Below are 20,851 nucleotides of genomic sequence, written 5' to 3'. Positions count from 1 at the left end.
TACTGATGTAGAATCCCCGCTCCGAGTGTAACTCTGAATTGATGAAAAAGGTGTTTTGGGTCCCGCTTCTCGGGGAACGGATGAACGATAGACTCTCAAAGCCCTGGACTTGAGGATCAGAATCCTTTACTCAGGAGTCTCGCGGCGATGCTTTTGCCATATGTCCCTGGCTTATCTCTTCATCATACAAATAGTAGTAATTGAACTTTTTCATAGCTTTCACTCCCCTCCAGTGATTACGGTGTACAAAGACCAGACTGATGAAGACCAATACGCCATCTGGCTACAATAAGCTCGAAGCAATGAGAGGTCTTTGTGACATATCCATTTTCTTGTGTTCATGCTAATTGGAGCTGTGTGTGGTTGGAGTTTTCTGCCTCATAAAAAGTGTCATTAAAGTCTGGATGGAGGTTCGTGGCCCCCCAGAGTGACCCAAAAGGTGTGAAGCCATTGCAGACGTGAACATTGGAAAGCGAAACCTCTCAGAGGTGGAGCTGCTGGATCAGCTGCCCTGCCTCCAGGAATGAAACTCGCCCCAGTGCGCTGAGTTGGGCCAGATTTTTACGGGAAACCCGAGAAGACGGCTGGACCGTTACCATGACTCTTAACCCAGAAAGTCATGAACTCTCTCCCCTTTGGTCCTTTTCCCCCACCCCTATTTCCCGGTTCCTAGATTAGCATCACCCTGGAGCAGTAAAGCTGGGAAAGCATTAAATCAACCAGTCAATCGATCAAGCATATTTACGGAGTGCTTACTGCATGCAGAGCACTGAACTGAGTGGTTGGGAAAATGCAGCAAGCATTCAAATAGCAGAAGTGTGTCACAGGAGTTGGGAAGATCTGGTGGCTAAACGTCCAATGGGTCAGCTTGACCCCAGGAATCCCAGCCCTACCTCTGCTCCTACAGCAGATCCCAAACCATTGACCTCAGCCTCCGTGTACATAATGGGGATAATAACATCTATCTACAAGGGGCTGTTAAAGAAATCCCGAGGAAGGACGATTGTAATTCCCTTTGCAAGGCCCGGTTTGTACCCTTTAAATATTTGATATTCACTCCACCCTCAGCCCCGCAGCACTTACGTACGTGTCTGTAATTTATTTGACCGTCTGTCTCCTCTACCCTTTCAGTTCCTTGTGGGCAGGGAGGATGCCTCTCAGTTCTGTTGTATGGTGCTCTCCCAACTGCTTAATGCAGTGCTCTGCATACGGTGAGCACTCGCTAGATACCATGGATTGATTAGTTAATAGGAATCGGACCTGGATGAGATGTGCTTTTGTTTCCCCTTCATTTTCAGAAAAACGTTTGATTTTATTTTTCATTTCCCTCCTGGCAGAAATCTCGGTGAACTGATCGATAGATTTGTCGCCGATTTCAAGGCCCAAGGCCCCCCGAAACCCAACACGGATGAAGGAGGAGCGGTCCTCCCCAGCTGTGCTGATCTCTTTGTCTATTACAAGAAGTGTATGGTGCAGTGCTCACAGCTAAGCACTGGTGAGCCCATGATTTCCCTGACCATCACATTCCAGAAGTACCTCCAGGAATACGCCTGCAAAATTCTCTCGGGAAACCTACCCAAGTGAGTTCTTCTTTCTTTGACCGGGCAGAGGTGTCAGGATTGAGGGGCTGAGATGTTTTAGAAGACAATGCAATGATCAGTCTGTTGAGGACACTCAAGGAAAAGCCTGGTTATTGAAATATGATGTGAGGAACCTGAGAGCTTTCAGCTTACTCTTAGCCTTAAGGAGGGTAAACTCCTCCCCAACGAACCCAAAGTGTGGCCTAGTGGATAGAACACCGGCCTGGGAGTCAGAAGGACTTAGGTTCTAATTCTGGCTCTGTCACATACCTCCTTTGTGACCTTGGACAAGTCACTTAATCTCTCAGTTATCTCATCTGAAAAATGGGGATTAAGACTGTGAGCCCCACGTGGGACAACCTGATTACCTTGTATCTACCCCACCGATTAGTACAGTCCCTGGGACATAGTAAACGCTTAACAAAAACTACAATTCTTATTATTATTGTTAATAATAATAATAAAACCCTTTTAGCTTGGGCCACAGATCCCCATACTCCATTCCAGCCAGGGGATTGGCCGCTAGCCAAAGCCTAGTACCCAGCAGTGATAGCTGTTTGGGCCGAATTTTCAGCATCCTGCTGGTCCAATTAGTTGCGGGGGGGGGGAAAGGGGAACTAGCCAGGAGGTGGTTTGGGGGTGATGAGGGAAGAAGGAACAGGTAGAACAGGGAAAATCCCCACCTCACCCTCCCGGGGAGCCAGGGATCTTCCCCAGCCCGCTGCCCCACAGCACGCACATATTTGGACTGGAAGTCAATGTGCCCCTTGGACAAAGAGGGTCCCTGGGGAAAAAGAAATCAGTTTTGGTTTCTGATCGCCCAGGGGTGGGTCTGAGGCCCACAGTGCTCAGTCTTACAGTCCTGATTTGACAAAGACACCCATTCCCATGGGTGCAGCCTTACACCTGGTAGCCTCATCCACAAACCAAACAACAGTTCTGCTGATTTGAGCTTCTTGCAGTTCTAAATAAAATATGTAGCTTGAGAGAGTTCTGCTTTGTTTGGAGAGAAAAAGTGAGTGGATTTTCTTTGTCCCAGCTCAGTTGGAGTCCCCAAGGTTTAATTTTAGATTTCTTTTCCTTCTCCTACCCCCATCCAAAGTAAGTATTGCAGAATCTTCAGTTTCCCTCCCTCTTCATTTGAAAATGATGTGGGATTTCTGAGTGGAGATAAGGAGGTTGTATTTTTTATTTTCCTAATGAATGGCTTTCGAGTCAAAACTCACTGCTGCTCTTGGACAGTTTATTAGAAAATCAGATTGTTTTCCCTCCTTGCAACTTCCACAGGAACAGAAAATACTTAGTACTGTATTTATTTTACTTTAATTATTTTCAAAAGCCCCCATTACACTTTGGCCCCCGGAGACAAGTGCAAAATATAAAATTCAATGGCAGATTCAATCACAGCAGTTGACAGTAAACAGGAACCCACCCTCAGGCCCTACTTTGAGTTCTACCCATCAGGAAATTCCAGGTTAATGAGGAGGCTTTTTTTAGGCTGCTTAATTGTTGGATATGCAGTAAACATCACCCAGATTCTTAGCTAGCACTTGAAACCACTCACTTCCTCTAACCAGGGATCAGAGCGGTCAAGGTAAAGTCAACGGGAAAAGATCCCTTGGCATTTGGTGCCTGTCTGGGGGTGGGGTGGGGACGGGGCTGGGGGAAAGAGAGGCAGGGAGGGGCTGAGAGGCTTTGTCTTGAGAGCATCCCCTTCCTGCCCTCAGGAAGGAAGTTAAGAATCCTCAGCTGACCAAACCCCGCTTCTCTCCTTCAGGATGACCAGCAGCAGCGGAGGGCTGACCATCAGCAGCCTTCTCAAGGAGAAGGAAGTTTCCGAAGTGGCCAAGTTCACCGTAGACGAACTCTGCCTGATCTGCAGCATCCTGAGCACAGCAGAATACTGCTGGGCCACGACCCAGCAGGTAAGGTGGCTGGGCACAGCCCCGTGTCCCCGCAGCTGGGATCACCCGGACCGGGCTGCCGCCTGGCCTGCTGCTCACATGAGTCACCACAAATGATTCCATCCCCCAAAGCGTTATGACTAAGCTAGCAGAGCCCCTCTGGGATTTTATAGGTCTCCTGAAATTTTCAGAGCAGTCCTTCTCTGCCTAAGCAAATATCTTCTGTTTGTTATGGTGACATTAGGAGCCATTTTTCAGGAAGGAGCGAAGGCAGCGCTGACCGGAGCCTACAAGGACGGAGAGGCTCCGGGGAATCATGTAGCACAGGGAATACCCGGGAAAAATTGTCCACTGGATTTTTGGAGCCAGCCTTGCCCAGCACCATTTCATTTTTGAGCAGTGATCACTAGAGGCTGGGAAGGAAAAAAAACTTCTTCAAGTCCCTTCTCTTTGGATTCCTATTTGACTGAGAAAGACTAACATAAATTATTACTGAACCAAAATCAGTTTCTGCTCTTGGTATCTAAGCAAGACCACATGAGGCCAAGGGTTCCCAACAGGCTTTACCACTTGTTTCAACTGAGTTAAAAGCCAATTCAGAGTGACTAGAGTAAGCAATTGCTTTACTTCTCTATAACCCAGCTTGGTTGGCTGCCCAGACTAAAGACTGAGCTTCAGGGAAGAGGGACAGTCCTGCCTATAAAGCCTCATGTGATACATTGCCCCCAACCAATCAATCAGTTGTATTTACCGAGCACTTACTATGTGCAGAGCCCTGTACTAAGCACTTGGGAGGGTACAATACAATAGAGTTGGTCGACATAATCCCTGCCCATAAGGAGCTTGCAGTCTAGAGTGGGAGTCAGACATTAAAATAATTACAAATAGGGAAGATACCAGAGTGTAAGGATCTGGACATATAAATGCTTTGGGGCTGAGGGTGGGGTGAATATCAAATTGAGGTTACGCTTCAAGGTCATAGATGATGCAGAAAATAGGGCGAGTAGGGGAAATGAGGCTTTAGTCAGGGAAGGCTTCTTGGAGGAGATGTGATTTTAGGAGAGCTCTGAAGGTGGAAAGAGTGATAAGGGGTGGGGTGTGAAGGGGGAAGGCGTTCCAGGCCAGCGAGAGGACATGGGCGAGGGGTCAGTGAAGAGTTAGATACAGTGAGTGGGTTGGCATTTGAGGAGCCAGGTGTGCAGGGCTGGGTTGTAGTAGGAGATCAGTGAGGTAAGGTAGGAGGGGGAGAGTTGATCGAGTGCCTCAAAGCCAGTGGTAAGGAGTTGCTGTTCAATGAGGCAGTGGATGGCGACTATATAAAAATTATTGAAGAGGGGGGAGATGGAGACTGAATTTTTTAGAGAAAAATGATCCAGATACCAGAGTGAAGTAAGGACTGAAGTGGGGAGAAGCAGGAGGCAGGAGGTCAGCGAGGAGGCGGCTGCAGTAGTCAAGAGGGCATAGGATCATTTCATGCCTCAGGTAGATAGGATATGTACTTTCTTGATTCTGTTGCCCCGGACATAACTGTCTCAGGTATGCAATCCATCATGAGAAAGAACAGCACGAGAATATTCTCTTCTTGGAAATTATAACTCACCTAAACGTGTTTCTACAATGTGTATATTATGAAATTGGGAAAAGCCCAAGAAGGGCAACTGAAAAAAGCCAGGAAATGAAGTCCCTTCCATTAGCTGATCAGCTGGATGGATTAGGACTCTTTGGGATGCAAATAAATAATTGTTCATTATAAAATCATGAAGGAGGTAAACAAGATAAGACTGGAATTGCTTATCGAATGCCACCGTACTACTAGAGCTGGGGTAGGAGATTCGTTAACAAAAGTGCACGGTTAGCATTTTCAGTACTGTGGAATATCTGAAATATCGTGGCGGTAGAAAGTATCAATAAATTGAAGAGTCCAGATAAATTTGTGAGTCATGGATCCAAATGGAGAATTAAGGGGAAAAGTACACTTTTCCTTTCAAGCATATTTTAGTATCCATAATAGAGACCTGGCTGGATGGGCCAGGGCCAGGATGGTTTCTTGTGTACAGGAGTTCTGTCAGGAGGCAGTTGGGCAGTTAGCAAATGTGTCAAATTCTCCTTTACTTCCTCAGCTCGAAGAAAAACTCAAAGACAAAGTTGATGCAAGTTTAATGAAAAGAATCAACCTGTCAGGAGAGAGAGAGACATTCAGCACGTAAGTAGAGCCAATCTCCTTGCCCTTAGGCCTCCCCTCTTTCACGTTGCATTTCTGATAAGTTCAGAGTTGTCCCATGTAGAGGCCTTTCACTGGTGCCAGATTACTCTTTTGATAAGGAGCCCAAGAGCCGAACTGGAACCGATGACAGATACGACGACTTCCCCGTCCTTTTTTTCACAGAAATTAATGAACTGATTATAGGGTGGGAGTGGGAGGCAGGGGTGGAGGGAGAGAGGAAGGAAGGAAGGAAATAGAGGGCTGCCGACCTAAACAGTAATTCTGTCTGGGATCAAGGCGACAGGCAGGAAGTGGAGCGCTCTCAGAAAGATGTCGTACCTCGAGTTGCTGCTCAGCGTGAATCAAAAGTGTCTATGATGCGTGTACCAGCCCTGTGCTGCTGGTATTTTAACATTCTAGGAAGGCTGTGGTTGAGTTCCTTCTTGAGAAATTGAAATAAAATTTGAAATTCCCTCTGGCTCCGGGAGCATTGTTCAGCTTCCTGTTTCTCTTGTCCTGACAACCCTAATTAGGCATATTGGGAAATTGGCCCGGTGGAGTTTTGGCGAACCTTGTTCACAGGTTGTTTTTGACTTCCATTAATAAAGCACTAGGGATTCCAGGACGAGAACAGCCCAAGCGATGTAAGTTAGAGCAGACAGACATCCCTGAGGGCAGAACCGGGGAAAAGGACTTAGATCACAGTCAAGTGAAGAATGAAATACCGGGAAATACTTTCTGCCATCCTCCGGAAGATGATGGAGTCTCCTCTGAAGTCTTCTATAATTAGGAGAGGGAGGCTTTAGCAAGGTCTGATGGACTCAATGACCCCGCAAGGTCCCTTCCAGCCCTACGGTCCTGTTTGTCTCTGATTACGAGCTTCAGTCTGTTGACCACAGATATGTTTAGTACACTTTGGTTTCTAACTCCATCATTTCGGGGCATTTAAATGCCCCTGCAGTCCTAAGCTTTCCTCAGTCCCTTCTCTGCACACAGTAAGCATTTAATAAATGCTATTACTATTAATATTTAAATTTTGCTATTTGAATATCAATAGTACTAGTAATACTTTTTTCCAGCCTGACTGCCGCTTCTCAAGCAAGGCAATCCTTTGATTTTGTTTTTTTATCCTACGCAGCCCCTCTCTGGCTGGCCGGGGAGGAAGTTGGGCTTTGAGCTGTATTTCAACATGGCGGTGTCAGGAAAGTGAAGTTCAGTTGGGGAAGCAACATGACCTAGTGGAAAGAGCAGGGACCTGGGAGTCAGAGGACCTAGATTCTCATCCTGGCTCTGCCACATGCCTGCTGTGTAATCTGGAGCAAATCATTTAACTTCCCTATGCCTCAGTTTCCTCATCTGTAAAATGAGGATTAAATACCCGTTACTCCCTCCCCTTTAAACCTTTAGACTGGGAGTCCCGTGTGGAACGGGAACTGGGTCCAATTTGATTATCTTGCATCTACCCCAGCATTTGAGTTCAGTACCTGGCACATAATAAGCATTTGACCGATACTACAAGGTTCCTGGGCTGCAGAGCCTTGCCCAGATTCATCTGCTTTCTTGGTGCTAAACCTCTGATAATTAGTAATAATAATTGTGGGGATTTTTAAACATTTACTCCCAGGCCCATCCTCTTTCCAGTAGACCATGTGGCTTCTCAGGAGTGAAAAGAGAACAGTTAGCTCTGAGGTGTCCTTGGGTGGGAGAATTTCCTTTTGATAGACATTTCTGTGCCAGACTTTGAAGGTCTCACCAGCTGAGAGCTAGCCATCTTTCTTACGCTTCGTTCACTCTGTGACTCCCAGGAGAGGTTCAGCCAAAATCTCCCAGATGAGTCCTGAAGCCACTTCTCTTTCGATTCGGGTGAAGCCCAGACCATCTTCATCCTTTTTCATTTTTCTGTGCTACTGGGACTTTCTTCCGCTAGGGTTAATCGTTGGCCACTTCATGAGAATGTGTGGACTTTTTCATGCCTTTTGTTATGCTCAAACACAATTTGCTTGTATCCCATCATGTTGTCAAAATATCAGAAATAGTGGCAATCTCATGAAAATTGGGGACTTTTTCAGTGATAATGCTCTCTTTCACACAATAAGCGCTCAATAAATGGCATTGATTAATGGATTTCACGGCAGTGCCCAGGAGAACCGGCATCGTAAATGCCAAGGCGACACTTCCCCCTGCTCCTCTCCTAAAAGCCCGAAAAGCTAATAGATGGGTGGGTTTTTCCACCATTTAATTGCAGGGAAGAGAAAAATAGATAGCTAAAGAAAATCCTCTTCATTGACTGTGCTATTTTTTTGGTCACTAGAACAGCTTGGGGACTAAATTAGAAAAAGAGCGGCTTGCTGATGGCCTCTTTGAAACAAAATGCCACGGGTCGAAGTCACTGTTTGGGCTGAGAGCTGATTTTCTTTGGGGTGGTGTCCAGAGCAAATTGTATTGTGTTTCCATCCTTCTAAGCATTGCCTGGATGTTATTCAGTTAGAATTCAACGTGAACTTCTATCATGCCTTCAGTTTGGTTTTCCCTCCACCCCCCAGTGCAGCCTCAGATGGTATGGAGCGCCACGTTGGCCTTTCGCCTTTCATTCAGCTGGCAGAGTTTCTCCGTTGTGCTAAACCACAGCTATTTCCTACATCTCACCCACAGAAAACATAGCCTCGTTCTGAGGACCGCAGGACTCAGCCTGCCTAGCTTGCTGGAACTCGCATTCCTCGATTTCCCTGAGAGAGAAAATCATAGTCTCAGAGCAGAGAGAGAAACTGGCCAGAAGTGGATCTCCAGGAATGTTTTCATTTTAACGCAAATAACACATTGGACACGTTAATGAGACCTGCCTCTTCATCTGTCAATAAAACTTTCCTCCTTCCAGCTGTGTCTGCCTAAGCTAGTCTTAATGGTTCTGACCAGCTTGTTGAGGAGATCTTCCTGGGTTGTGAAGAAGATTGGGCTTGTCAGTCTAAACTGACTTTTGTCTACGATGATAAAGTCATAAAGAAGCTGGGAAAAGATGAGTTCGAACGAGGGCCACTAGATGACATAGCTAGTTAGGACAGAGTTAGCAGAGCCCGGCTGGGTCACCTTATTGGAAGTTAGCAGGTGAGGGGGAGAGGGTTCTGGCATGTATTCTGGCTATATCAATCAGTGGTATTAATTGAGCATTTACTGTGTACAGAACACTGTACTAAGCACTATACACCAGGATTCACAGATTTGTTCCCTGCCCATATGAAAGTAGGAGCCCCATTTAAATCGGAGTAAACAGAAGAAACAGATGTATCAACTGCCTGAGGGAACGACTCCCCTATTAAACCAAGGTTGGACCGCCTACGATTATTTCACGCCCCTAGTCCTTTCCAGGAACAAACAAATGCGCAAAAAACAGTCCAGTGGAATAATCCTTCCCCGGTCCAGGAAAGCCGTGGTTAAGGTTACGGGTATCTTGCAAATCAGAAGTGTCTGTGTTTGATTGACAGGGTAATCACCAGCAGTATTCTTTTGCTGGTTCAAGATCTCGATGCGGCTTGTGACCCTGCCCTTACTGCAATGAGCAAGGTAGGTTGGGGAAAATGAGGTCTCGCTTGGCTTTTTTGCAGTAGCCCCCGAGACAGCTGCTTAACCCCTTGGATAGAATTTCTACGAGAACCCAGGCCCATCCTTCACACAGACCAGGTTTTCTTCTCGTTCGAAAGAAAGATGATCGCATATCTTGCGATTTGATCTGCTTCTTTCCTGGTTTTTTAAAATCCCCAGTCCTTCCATCTAATTTTTTTTTTTAATTTTGATACCTCTCTCAAAATGAAGAGACACTGATCCTAGGTGGTGTGAGGTAAAATCAGCCCAAGGATCAATCCTATTTACTGAGTGCTTACTGTATGCAGAGCACCGTACTAAGCAGTTGGGAGAGGGCAATATAACAGAGTTGATAGATGAGTTCCCTGCCCACAACAGACAGCCTAGAGGGAGGGAGAGGCATTTATATGAATAAATTACAGATATGTATATAAGTGTGTCGGGCGGAGGGAGGGGTGAATAAAAGGTTCAAATCTGATTGCAAAGGCACACAGAAGGGCGTGGGGGAAGAGGAAGTGAGGGCTTAGTTGGGGAAAGTCTCTCGGAGGAGATGTACTTTTAGTAAGGCTTTGAAAGTGGGGAGAGTGATTATCTGTCAGATATGAAAAAGGAAGGAGTTCCAGGCCAGAGGCAGGGCATGGGTGAGAGGTCAGCAGTGAGTTAGATGAGATCGAGATACAGTGAGTAGGTTTGTATTAGATATACACAATGAAAGAACTCAGACAGGCAAGCACATCAGAAAGAGAGTATGTTTTATCCATATCTGTTCATCCCCGGGGACTTCCCACCCTTTCTGTGTCCAACTACCATTCCTCCTTGAGTCAGACCAGGATCTATCTCCCTTCTTATGTTGCCCTGTTGACTGCCTCATCCCACAAGTTTTTCAGGGGGTCATGAGGCTCTGATAGAAAGGGCCTATCTCATGGCTTCTCTTCTGCAGCCATGCCACTTTTTCTCGCTGCTAGAGAAGGAGAGCCTCTTCCAGTGCCCTGCCCCACCCGAGGCCCAAATGACATGGAAGGGGAATGGAAAGACAAAAAAACAAGTAGTAGAGAGTTAGTCTGAATTTGGTCTTGCAAAATTATTGTAAATAGTGAAATACAAGTATCTAAAACAGAAACTAAATCTAGTTTCAGGAAAAAAACACATCGCAGAATCCAATATTGGGTGGTGGAAACATCATCATTTCACCAAATTGGAAGTCATTCTAGCAGGCAGAGCCAGATTTCTGGGTTTTCTTACTTGAGCAGTATTTCCACTATGTCTCTGGAATGCAGAGAGGTACATTAGAGCAAGGAGAACAGAGAGCCACTGAGTGGCGATGCACTGTCTTTGAGTGTCAGAAATGTGAAGTGCACTTTACATTTCGTGAGTTCTGCTTATCCCCAGCTGCTGTTCAGTGGTAACCATCTCCTCACTATGGTGTTTTCCAGCTATAGTCTACCCTGCCCTTCCACACACGGGGACTGGAATATGGTGACAGAATTTTTATATTTTCCTAAGGAAAAATGGATTTTTTTTAAAAAGCAAAATAACATTTTGAGACATTAAACTTCCAGGTGTTGCTTATATGAACTGTCGGGTCATTGGGTGGTATGTCCTAAAATCCCTCTTTTCTGCACTCAGTCTGTCCTGCCGCTAAGCCCACATTCAACAAACATAAACATAGACTGTACATTCATATTCATTTGTTTATGTCATCGAAAAACCACAGAAATGAGCAAGGAGCAGCTGGTAAACCATTAATTCTGGTTTGAATCTTTGGAATCCCAGGCAAAATGAAATCCATGTGATGGAAATGACCAACTGTAAATAAGCCAAGTGCTTGCAGATTGACTAAGAGAAGTACTTTTTGTCATTTGTACATAGAATCTGTAGATCATCACCTCAAATTGCCAGCTGGAGAAGTTTTTCTTGGGACTTTGAAGTGACTGCCTTTGGTAGTAGTGACAAATGGAATTAGCTCAGTGCCATCTTTCAACTTTGATGGGATGTCACCAGGCACGGGATCATATGCTGGGTGCTGTGGAGTTTCCGTGGGTTAGATTAGACGTGGTCTCCATCCCCAGGGAACATGTACCCTAGGGGGAAACCAGATGGACAAATGAGCAGGCTTTATTCCCAGCATTTGTTTCCTCCTGAAATCCTCTTATTTCCCACAAGGCAGTGTCTTAGTTCCTACCATGTCTTTACCTGCTTTCCATTCCTAGTGACATCTCCCACCTGTGCCCAGAACGAAAGAGCCTGTCCACAGCCTCTTGAAAGGCCCAGGGCCTGGACAAAAGGGTTTGGCCAAGGTTAAGAAAGTATCCCCTAACAATGTCAAATGAGTTTCAGTGGAGTTCCTGTCTCTGGAATGGGTTTGGTTTTAAATTCAGTTCAGATTAATGGGTTTCTAGGGTAAATAAATCCATATTCCTAGACTGTACAGATTATGTGTATGAATTACAGGTGTATATTGTACAGAAGATGATTCACTTGGGTTACACAGATTGCATGAACATATTCTGTGCGTAGATTTTGCAGGATCTGTAAACAGAATGGCTACAAAGAGTGCAAACCCAGATTATGAACTATGTGCTCAGAGTACATATTTACACTGCATGTGTAGATCAAACAGGATACAAAAATATTCTGTTAGTTTATTCAAGGCAGAAAGAAAAGGGAGTGAGAAGAGCAACAGTGTGAGGCACTCCCTTGCTAAGGAAACCACGGTGGAGTGCTTTAAAGGACTCAGCTTGCCCTCTCCTACCTTATTTCCTCAGAGATTTCCTACTACAGCCCAGCCCACGTACTTTGCTCTTCTAGCTCCCGCTTGCTCTCTGTGCCCCGATCTCATCTATCTTACCACTGACCCCTTTCCCACATCCTCTCTGTGGCATGGAACACCACCCCCTTCCCCCATACGCCACTGTTCCCACCTTCAAAACATTATTAAGGCCACATCTCCTCCAGGAGGACTTCCCTGAATCAACCCTGTTTTCCCCCACTCCCTCTCCCTTCTGCATTGTATGTGCCCTTAAATCTATGACCTTTGGGCTTTTCGTATTCAGCCCCCCCCCCCATGCCACAGAATTTATGTACATATCCGTAAATTACATATGAATTATTTGTATTAATGTCATTTCCCCCCCTCCAAGCTGTAAACTCGTTGAGGACAGGGAACGTGTCTACCACCTGTGTTGTATTATACTCTCCCTAGCGCTCAGTACAGCGCCGTGCACACAGCGCACAGTGAATGCCATCGATTGATTGAGACCCCGTTGCCTCTTGCTAATTTAGGCTTCCCAGTTCTGTCTGCAGTGCACCAAAGGATTCTGTCAGCTGCAGTGGTTTCCTAGCTGTCTGTAGAAGTGATGCACCGTCTTAGGTTTTAGTGAAGCATATCCTTACGGTACCCTGCCCTGAGCCCAGCTCTCGGTCTCCCGTTCCCTGTAATACAGAGTCTTAGGTTTTCTGCCACGATTCGTTCTCCTGGGCCTTGTTAAACCTAGCTGACTTGCTCTTATCTGTCTTCAGCTTTCAAGCAATGGCTGAATTCCAGGTCCTCATTGTGGGAGGCTTTGTCCTGTCAGATGTGTTCACTGGGGAACATTCCCAGGAGCGAATATGCAGAGGGCGTCAGGAACTTTGGAAGGAGCTCCCCCTTGGCAGGATTTGAGTTTAATGCCTCCTTGGCCGGTGTTCACGACACTTGTTTCTCAGGGGATGCCTTTGCCTCCTAGAAATCACATAGCCGTAATTTACTTATTTATTTACGTTAATTCCTGTCTCTTCCTTTAGACTGAAAGCTCGTCGTGGGCTGGGAACATTTCTGCCAATTCTGGCATATTGTACCCTCCCAAGTGTAGACTGTAAGCGCCCAGTAAATACTATTGATCGGTAGAAATCGGTTTATCTTCAGATCTGCTGGGGGCTGTTAGATCGCAGGCTGGCACGGCAGCAGTATTGAGTTACTGCTTGATGTCTGGAACCCCATGGTGACATCGGGGTGGAGGGCACTAAAAAAGCATCCAGGTCAGCCGGGCCATCGGGCAGTGAAAGATAGATAGTGAAATTCAGATGCTCTCCGCTTTTGCCGTTACGTTCACCGGATTGTTATCCACTAGGGTGGGAGGAGAGCCAGACAGTTCTCCTGCAGCATTTTTGCAAAATTACCTGTTTTCCAGGTGATTCACACTAAAATTTTTCATCTGTCTTGTGGGTGCCAGGCTTTTGGGTTTTTTTTTTTTTAATTATATTTGTTAAGTGCTTAGTTTGTGTTTGGTACTGTACTAAGCTCCGAGGCAGATACAAGATAATCAGTTCGGATACAGTTCATGTCACAAATGGGGCTCACTATCTTAATCCCCATTTAACAGATGAGGTAACTGGGACCCAGAGAAGTGAAGTAACTTGTTCGAGGTCACACGGCCGACAAGTGGCAGATTAGAACCCAGGTCTTTCTGACTCCCAGGCCCGTGCTCTATCTACTAGGTCGTGCTGCTTCTTGAGTTCTGCTCCTATCCCAGCCTGGGATCAGATGGATTCGCACAGTTTTGTCACTGCTACATTACCGTGGAATTGATTGGTTGTCGGAGTTAGGGTCTTGGGAGTCTCCATGATGTTTGCTTTCCTTCTGGAAATTCAAATGTTGTGGTGGTGATTCAATTTTGTACATTCACTTGGGAGTGAAACCTTTGGGTTTCTATTTCCAAATCCATGCCAAGTCGTAGCAAGTTCCCACATTTGTGGGTCCTTGCCAGCCCTTGCTTTGAATCCCTCTTGTTATGTAAGTGTCAAATACAAATTGATCGGGTGCCATAATAGCTACTTTATATACAAGGCATGTTGGGGTGTTTTTGCCCTCTATCTGGAAAAATGCTAAATTCTTTGATTGTTCATCCAAAGAAGATGGGCCAAACTCAAACCAGAGGCTTAACCAAATCAATCAATCGATGGTATTTGAGCACTTATTGTGTACGGAGCACTGTACTAAGCGCTCGGGAAGGTACAGTACAAGAGAGTTGTTAGACACCTTACCCGCCCACAGTGAGTTTGCAGTCTGCACTGATTGCTCCCTGCTGCAGCTGCTGTCAGCATATGTTTGGTTAATGAGGGACACTGTTTGGGTTTGTTAACTGTCAACAAACTGTTAACTCCTGGCCAGCAGGTAAAATTTGGTTCCTTTTTTTTCTTTTAAAGGACTCTAAGCACCTAACGGGGGTATATATGGCAGATAAAATTTGGAGGTCCACTTTTGTTTTCAGAAAAGAGGCAGTTTGGAAGACCCTCCCAAGACTAGGTATTTATCTGTGAAGCCCCTGCTAATTTGGGGATTTCTCTCTGACAGGGCAGGGTCAATTTAATAATAACGAGAGTGGGATTGGTTAAGCACTTGCTATGTGCCAAGCACTGTCCTCGTCTCAGCGATCGCATTCCACAGACTTTCAAGTGACATGACGGGAGGCTTGAGTCCCCACGAGACTGTCCTCTCTCCACTGAAAATCAGAATCTGCTTCATTTCACTCTTCAGCTGGTAAAAGATCACAGGGTTGTAGGCGTGCATCAATCAGTGGTATTTATTGAGCGTTTACTATGTGCAGAGCACTGTACCGAGCATTTGGAGAGTACAATATAACAGAATCAGCAGAAACATTCTCTGCCCATACTGAGCACCAGCTTTGGGGACTGGAGATCTCAATACCCTCTGGAGCTCTGCTTATGGGTTTTTACAGTGCTGATCCTGGAAGCCTCCAAAGCCTCTTTAGCCTGGTAATTTACTTGCCCGTCATTTATGTTCTCTCCACGACTTTCATTCGACTCCGTTCCCAAAGTGTTTTTCTTTTTATTTATATATTCCCAGTCGCATACAGGCTGGAACTATCCCAAGCAAAGCACGAGGGGAAAAATTCAAAGGTCTGAGGAGTAAATTTAAAATGTCAAGAGTCAAGTTTACCAGAAAAGTTAGGTTCATATTTCTGATGATGACTTTTCATTATGTTGGTCCTTTCTTTCAGTGCAGCTACTGTTCATCTACCTTTCTGAATAGAGCCTTTTCTCTAATATGCATTTGTTTAAGCTTCACCTAAAGGTACAATACTTGCTTTGAAGTTCAGCTCAACACATTCACTTCTTTACTGTAAAAAGTAGCTTTCAGCCATCTTAGCTGCCCGCTCACATTTCTCGGACTATTTACAGAACAGCCAAGGCCAGTGGTGATCAGAATTGGCCAATACCCAGACTGTGAAGCAAAATCCTATTTGAAGTGAGACGGTCCAGGATCCTCAGTGGCTGGCACCACTAGTAAAGGATTTACTAAAACAGACAAAAGCGTTGGTTAATTCCACTGCTCCATTTGCATTCTGAAATAAATAATCTTGTCTTATCAGACATTGATTGAAACCTGGACAAATGATGTGAATCAGCTTGGTTATTAACTTGGCCAGCAAAGATACGCATCGCCCAAAAGCGAAATAATGTTTTCCTTCCCGTTCATACGAAAATTTGACAGATTTGGGTGGCTGATTCTGGCTATCGTGAACTGAATTGGAAGTAGTCTGAGCCTTGGATCTGGGCATCAAATACACACACACACACACAAACACATGCGTGTGCGTGCGCATGTTTGGGCAGTTATGAAGAAGAATTAAGAGAAAGCCATCCCAAATTCTCTTTTCACTCCAGACTTACTTTGTAACCTCTAACAAATCACTTCACCACTTCACCTTGTCTTCTTTTATTCTGAGATTTTCCAATATAAAACGCCGTAGAAATAGAAAATAGTAGCGGTTGCTATGGAACAATTCAATCTATTGGCTATGGTAATACTAGAAAGATGCCCTTAGCCTGACTTTCCATTGTTTACCCAGAGTTCTTCTGATTTTTCTCTAGTTTTGGTGAATAAAATCGGAATGGGGAGGCAGGAAGGGGTCAGTTCAAAGTAGGTTCCATGCAGACCTTTTGGGTTTATATAGATTTTGGCCTCCCCAACCCGGGTGAGATCACTTAAAAAAAATAATAAATCACCTAGCATGCTCATCATTTGGGTGGAACTGGATCTGGAAAATCAGCTGTAACAAAAAGCATCTGTAATAAGATTAAAAGTAATGAGGAAAATATTACACACCACAACCAAAAATTAAGCCGGTGTGTTAGAAGGTGCAGTAGATACTGCTCAAGTTCATTCTCCCAAAGAAGCTAAGCCCATTCTCCTTTTCCCTTTTCTGAATTTTCTGTCTGGATTCTCGTTTTTTCCGTTTACTCCCCGTTGGTCTGTAAAGCCTTCTTTGACACTGATGTCCACTTCCACAAAGAAACGTTAGGGCACAGGATCACGGTGAATCATCTGTGTACAAAATGCTTGTTTTAATAAGCTTCCTCTCTCCAGATTTTCCTTACCCCAAAGGCACAGTTGTTAGTTTTTTTCTTGCCAGAGACAGCCAGGCCACAAAACACATCTCCTTTTTCTTATGCACCTTGTTTTGATAGTTTCGTTTCGAAAGAGGGACTTGGATCTTGTGCGTTTACCTCAATGGCATGCCTAGTGCTCAAACTTTTGAACACATATTTAATGTGTTAGATATCGAGGAGGACTTTAAAAAGATGCTGTTCCTGCTCTCCGTAGATGAGCAAGAGTAAGAATAGACCCACTGGAATTTCTTATCCTCCCTGGGATGGAGTTCAAAGTCTATTGAAACAGCGTGGTCTAGTGAATAGAACACAAACCTAGGAGCCTGAAGTCAACTAGGAGCTAGAATCCCGGCTCTGCCACTTGTCTGCTCTGTGACCTTGGGGAAGTCACTTAACTTCTCTCTGTGTCAGTTCCCTCATCTGTAAAATGAGGATTAAGGCTGTGGCACCCCATGTGTCCAACCTGGTTATCTTGTATCTACTCCAGCGCTTAGTACAGTGCCTGGGACCTAGTAAGCTCTTAACAAATACCATAGAAAAAATCAAAATTATGGTATTGGTAAAGGTCAGGAACTGTACTAAACTCTGGGGTGGATATAAGGTTATGAGAGTGCACAACGTTCTCTGTCCCGCCTGAGACTCACAGTCTAAGGGAGAGGGAGAAGGGGCATTGAGTCCCCATTTTTACAGGTGAGGAAGCCGAGGCACAGAAAAGTTAAGTAACTTCCCCAGGGTCACTCAGGAGGCAAGTGGCGGGGCTGGGATTAGAACCCAGGCCCAGTCCTGTGCTCTTTCCACTCGGCCACAGCGCTTCTCCAGAGTGTCTGACACTGCTTAGCTCAAGGTCTCAATTAGCATTTTCTGCAACCTTGTTTCCCCTTCCCATCAAATTGTTAGCCCTTGAACAGAGCAGACCTCTCCGAATCCCCCACAGTTGGGTCAGTGGACCAGATCTGTTCTCGGTGACCGAGATGACTTCGCACATAAGTTGGGTCAGGTTGATGTGCCTCCAGTGGCTGAAAAACCTTTTTGGTGACTGGAGTCGATCCTCTCCCCTGTAGACCGAGTTTCACTTAATTCCATCCCAGGGCCTTCCCTTAGGGCCTGCCACGTGCCTCCTCTCCTTTCAAAAAGGAGATTGATGTTCACCACCTGGTCCTAGGGGCTTCATACCTCTTGTTAAAACAAACAAATGCAAAATACCACCATATACTGCAGGGAGGGAGATCATTTTACTTCGGTCTACTTTTCCTTGTTCCTTCCCTCCCCTCCCCCCTCTGCCCTGCTCTTTTCCTTTCTGCCTCTTGCTCCTGCTCCTTCAGTTTACAAATCTATGGCCAACCTCCTTCAGGAAGCTCAACTGATTAACCCCATCTCTCTCCCTACCCCCAATGATTTCATCTTCTTAGAATTTGCTTCTTTTGGGGAGATTTTTTTTTAATGGTATTTGAGCACTTGCTATGTCCTAGGCACTGTACTAAATGCTGGGGGAGATATGAGATAATCAGGTTGGACACAGTCCGTGTCCAACGTAAGGCTCACAGTCTTAATCCCCATTTTACAGTTGAGATAGCTGAGGCACAGAGAAGAGAAGTAAGGTCACACACCAGGCAAGTGGCAGGGCCAGGATTTGAACCTAGGTCCTCTCATTCCCAGGCCTGAGTTGTTTCCACTAGGCTATGCTGCATCTCACTCATTTGTTGAGTGGGTGTGGATAAATATACATGTACATATATTCACACTGATTTTCTATTCTTTTGCCTGTCACCTCTATTAGAGTGCAAGCTTTGTGATGGCAAGGAGTGTGTATTCTCTTAGTTGTCCTTATTAGCTCAGTTGTTCTCAATCTTGGGCACAAGGTAAACATTTGATGATTAGCTTAGACAAAAAACAGCTGGGAGGCTCAAAAATGATGATGGCTCTGGCCCAATTTCCAGTTGAAGTAAACTCCACAATCTTGGCTAGAGAGGATTGGTAAAGAGAAATGGAGATCAGTCAATCAGTTGTATTTTTTGAACATGTACCATGTACAGAGCTCTGTACTAAACACTTGGAGAGAAAATATATCAAAGTTGACACTTTCCCCCCCCACATTAATATAAACAAATTACAGATATGTACAGAAGTACTGTGGGACTCAGGGTGGGGTGAATAAAAGGTGCAAATCCAAGTGCAGGGGAGACACAGAAGGGAGTGGGAGAAGAGGAAGTGGGTGCTTAGTCAGGGAAGGACCCTTGGAGGAAATGCAATTTTATTAAGTCTCTGAATGTGGGGAGAGCAAGATGGAGATTTCAGTAAGCAACTCTGTTTTTAATGTGTGCTGTTGGTGTCCAATGATGAGAACATAATACCATCAGAAATGCCATCTTGGGTCAGAACAATGACCTTTCAGCTCAGGGTTCTTTCTCTCTCTGTTATTGTCAAGGAGTGCTCGGAGAACATTTATGTGCCTTCCTTGACATTTATCTTCATGCTTAGGGATACCTTTGCATCCCTAGCTTTTCTTATGAATAGCCCTCAGTGGTCCAATTATTAAACCCTGCATCGCCTTTTGATGTCTATAATTTCCCCCTTCATCCCTTCTAGTAGCTCCTGTATATTGAGCGTACAATGTACCGCTGTTCCTGCTTTCCATAGATGAGCGAGAGTAAGAACGGACCTGTTGGAATTCATCTTCCCTAGGACAGAGGACGCATAATTTCCTCACCCTAAACTTTTAGATTTTATGGCAGAGTTTCCCTCTCTCTCTCACACCCACACCCACAGCCCCCCCCCCCAATACATACATTCTTTGTTGCTTTTCAATCACTCTTCTTAACTTAAAAAGTTTCAAATTGCTTTTATGGTAGATCTCTGAGGAGGAGGGGCAGCTGACTGATAAAAAATTGAAACTTACCTAACTTAGGCAGTCTTCCTGCAGGATGTGAGATTAAAGGTTGATTTTAAGTGAGGAAAGGAAGCAGCTAGGCAGATGAAAAGCAGGAAGTTCGTGTAAGCATGAAGGGACAGAGGGTGTGGGGAGAAAGCGGGTGGATTCTAAAGAAGGAGGAATGACACGGAGAGGAGTGCAAAAGGGTGGGGTACTAAATGAGCTCTCTCTTCCCCCCCCCCCCTTACCTATTTCAGATGCCGTGGCAGAATGTGGAGCACGTGGGTGACCAGAGTCCTTATGTCACCTCAGTGATTCTCCACATTAAACAGAACGTCCCCATCATCCGGGACAACCTGGCCTCTACTCGGAAGTACTTCACCCAGTTCTGTATTAAGTTTGCCAAGTAAGTCCTGGTCGGAGCCTGCAGCATTTGATTTTCACCTCCTGTTGATATTTTCCTGCCCTTAAAGTACAGTCTCGGCATTTCACAGTCTGGTAGCCTTGCTTCCAAAAGTCATCAAGTACTCTCTCCGGTATTTTCTTTAAGGTTTTTTGTGTTTTTTTTGTGTGTGTGTGTATATGTGTTTTCTTAAGCACTTACTACATGCTACTGTAGTAAGCACTGAGGTAGATATAAATTAATCAGTTGGGCACAGCCCATGTCCCACATGGAGCTCACGGTATTAATCCCCATTTTACAGATGAAGTATCTGAGGCTCAGAGAAGTTAAGTGACTTGCCTAAGGTCATGCAGCACATTGGTGAAGCTGGGATTAGAACTCAGGTTCTTCTGACTCCCAGGCTCATGCTCTCTCCACTAGATCATGTTTCTTCTCTAAATTCACAAGGAAATCTGCCAGGCTCCCTGGGAAATGACCCCTTTCCTAACACTGCCTAACGCAGGGATGGGGAGGAAGTTTGCCAGGAGGTTGTAGGATAAAATCTCCCCTTGAATCTGCTTATGGTTAAAGGGAGAGAAGGGCCCTCCAGAGGCTCAGGAAGATTCACTCACTCGTTAAGTGAATGGAGGGGTGTGTTACCCCTGAGGGGAGTTATTATTGTACTAGTGTAGTGCTTTGCACAGTCAGAAAGACAGGGTTTGGAGGGGAAGGTGAGAAGATCTGTTTTGGACATGTTAAGTTTGAGGTGTCAACAGGACAGCCAAGTGGAGATGCCCTGAAGTCAGGAGGAAATGTGAGCCTGCTGAGTTGAGAGAGGTCAGGGCTGGAGAGGTAGATTGGGAGTCCTCCCTGTAGAGCTGAAAGTCAAAGCTACGGGAACTTCAAAGAAAATCTTCATGAGCATAAAGTTTGAGACCTCCGAAT

The 20,851-nt window shown here is 45.3% G+C and overlaps 1 protein-coding gene across 2 annotated transcripts in view; it reads left to right on the top strand.

Moving 5' to 3' along the window:
• The window catches only part of VPS53 (VPS53 subunit of GARP complex), a 115,707-nt gene that overhangs the window by 77,807 nt on the left and 17,049 nt on the right, over window positions 1–20,851 (top strand). For both annotated transcript variants that reach the window (XM_001513697.4, XM_029081994.2), the window contains 5 exons: window positions 1,338–1,580; window positions 3,358–3,505; window positions 5,605–5,687; window positions 9,167–9,245; window positions 19,782–19,930. In XM_001513697.4, coding sequence (XP_001513747.1) covers window positions 1,338–1,580; window positions 3,358–3,505; window positions 5,605–5,687; window positions 9,167–9,245; window positions 19,782–19,930 — 702 coding nt within the window. The remainder of the gene's footprint in view (window positions 1–1,337; window positions 1,581–3,357; window positions 3,506–5,604; window positions 5,688–9,166; window positions 9,246–19,781; window positions 19,931–20,851) is intronic.

This window comes from Ornithorhynchus anatinus, chromosome 17 (genome assembly GCF_004115215.2).
Source record: "Ornithorhynchus anatinus isolate Pmale09 chromosome 17, mOrnAna1.pri.v4, whole genome shotgun sequence".
In the NCBI taxonomy this organism is placed as follows: Eukaryota; Metazoa; Chordata; class Mammalia; order Monotremata; family Ornithorhynchidae; genus Ornithorhynchus; species Ornithorhynchus anatinus.
The sequence above is the reverse complement of the archived record's forward strand: the minus strand, read 5'-3'. Positions and strand labels throughout refer to the sequence as shown.